This window comes from Buceros rhinoceros, unplaced genomic scaffold (assembly GCF_000710305.1).
Source record: "Buceros rhinoceros silvestris isolate BGI_N320 unplaced genomic scaffold, ASM71030v1 scaffold38348, whole genome shotgun sequence".
Taxonomy (NCBI): Eukaryota; Metazoa; Chordata; class Aves; order Bucerotiformes; family Bucerotidae; genus Buceros; species Buceros rhinoceros.
In genome coordinates this window covers 1-435 of record NW_010429226.1, presented here as the reverse complement: position 1 = coordinate 435, position 435 = coordinate 1, and the positions used below count along the sequence as shown (strand labels likewise).

Below are 435 nucleotides of genomic sequence, written 5' to 3'. Positions count from 1 at the left end.
GCCTCCTCGGTGGGCCGGGGCAGGCAGGCGAGCAGCGACCGGTGGAGGCCATTGTAGAGAGCAGCACCCATCAGCAGCACCCCAAAGCCCAAGATCTCCAGGCCATGGAAGGTCTCCCAGCCCACAGCCAAGCTGACAGCCCAGATGATGAGGGTGCGGAGGCTGTCCAGCACCATGCGGGTGGTGGCACTGATCTCCTTGGTGACGCTGATGCCGGCAAAGTTGAAGAAGGCGATGCTGCTGATGTTGCCCAGCAGCGCCAGGGCGATGAGGGGCCGGTGGCCGACCTGGCAGAAGGCGTCGAGGGCGTCTTCCAGCGTGCGCCGAGGGTTCCCGCTGAAGCTCCCCACTGGGATGTAGTACATGGGCACCAGCAGCAAGGTCAGGATGAAGAACCCGAAGAAACCTGGGTGCCAGTGGGTGTCAGAGGGGTGC

General features: G+C 64.4%; 1 protein-coding gene across 1 annotated transcript; it reads right to left on the bottom strand.

Moving 5' to 3' along the window:
* Nucleotides 1–2: 2 nt before the first annotated feature.
* LOC104499112 (solute carrier family 35 member F6-like) lies at nucleotides 3–407 on the bottom strand (the record flags this gene model as incomplete). Its single annotated transcript, XM_010142574.1, has 1 exon — nucleotides 3–407. A coding segment is annotated over one exon (405 nt), but the record flags the coding sequence as incomplete, so codon positions are not given.
* Between the last annotated feature and the right edge of the window lie 28 nt (nucleotides 408–435).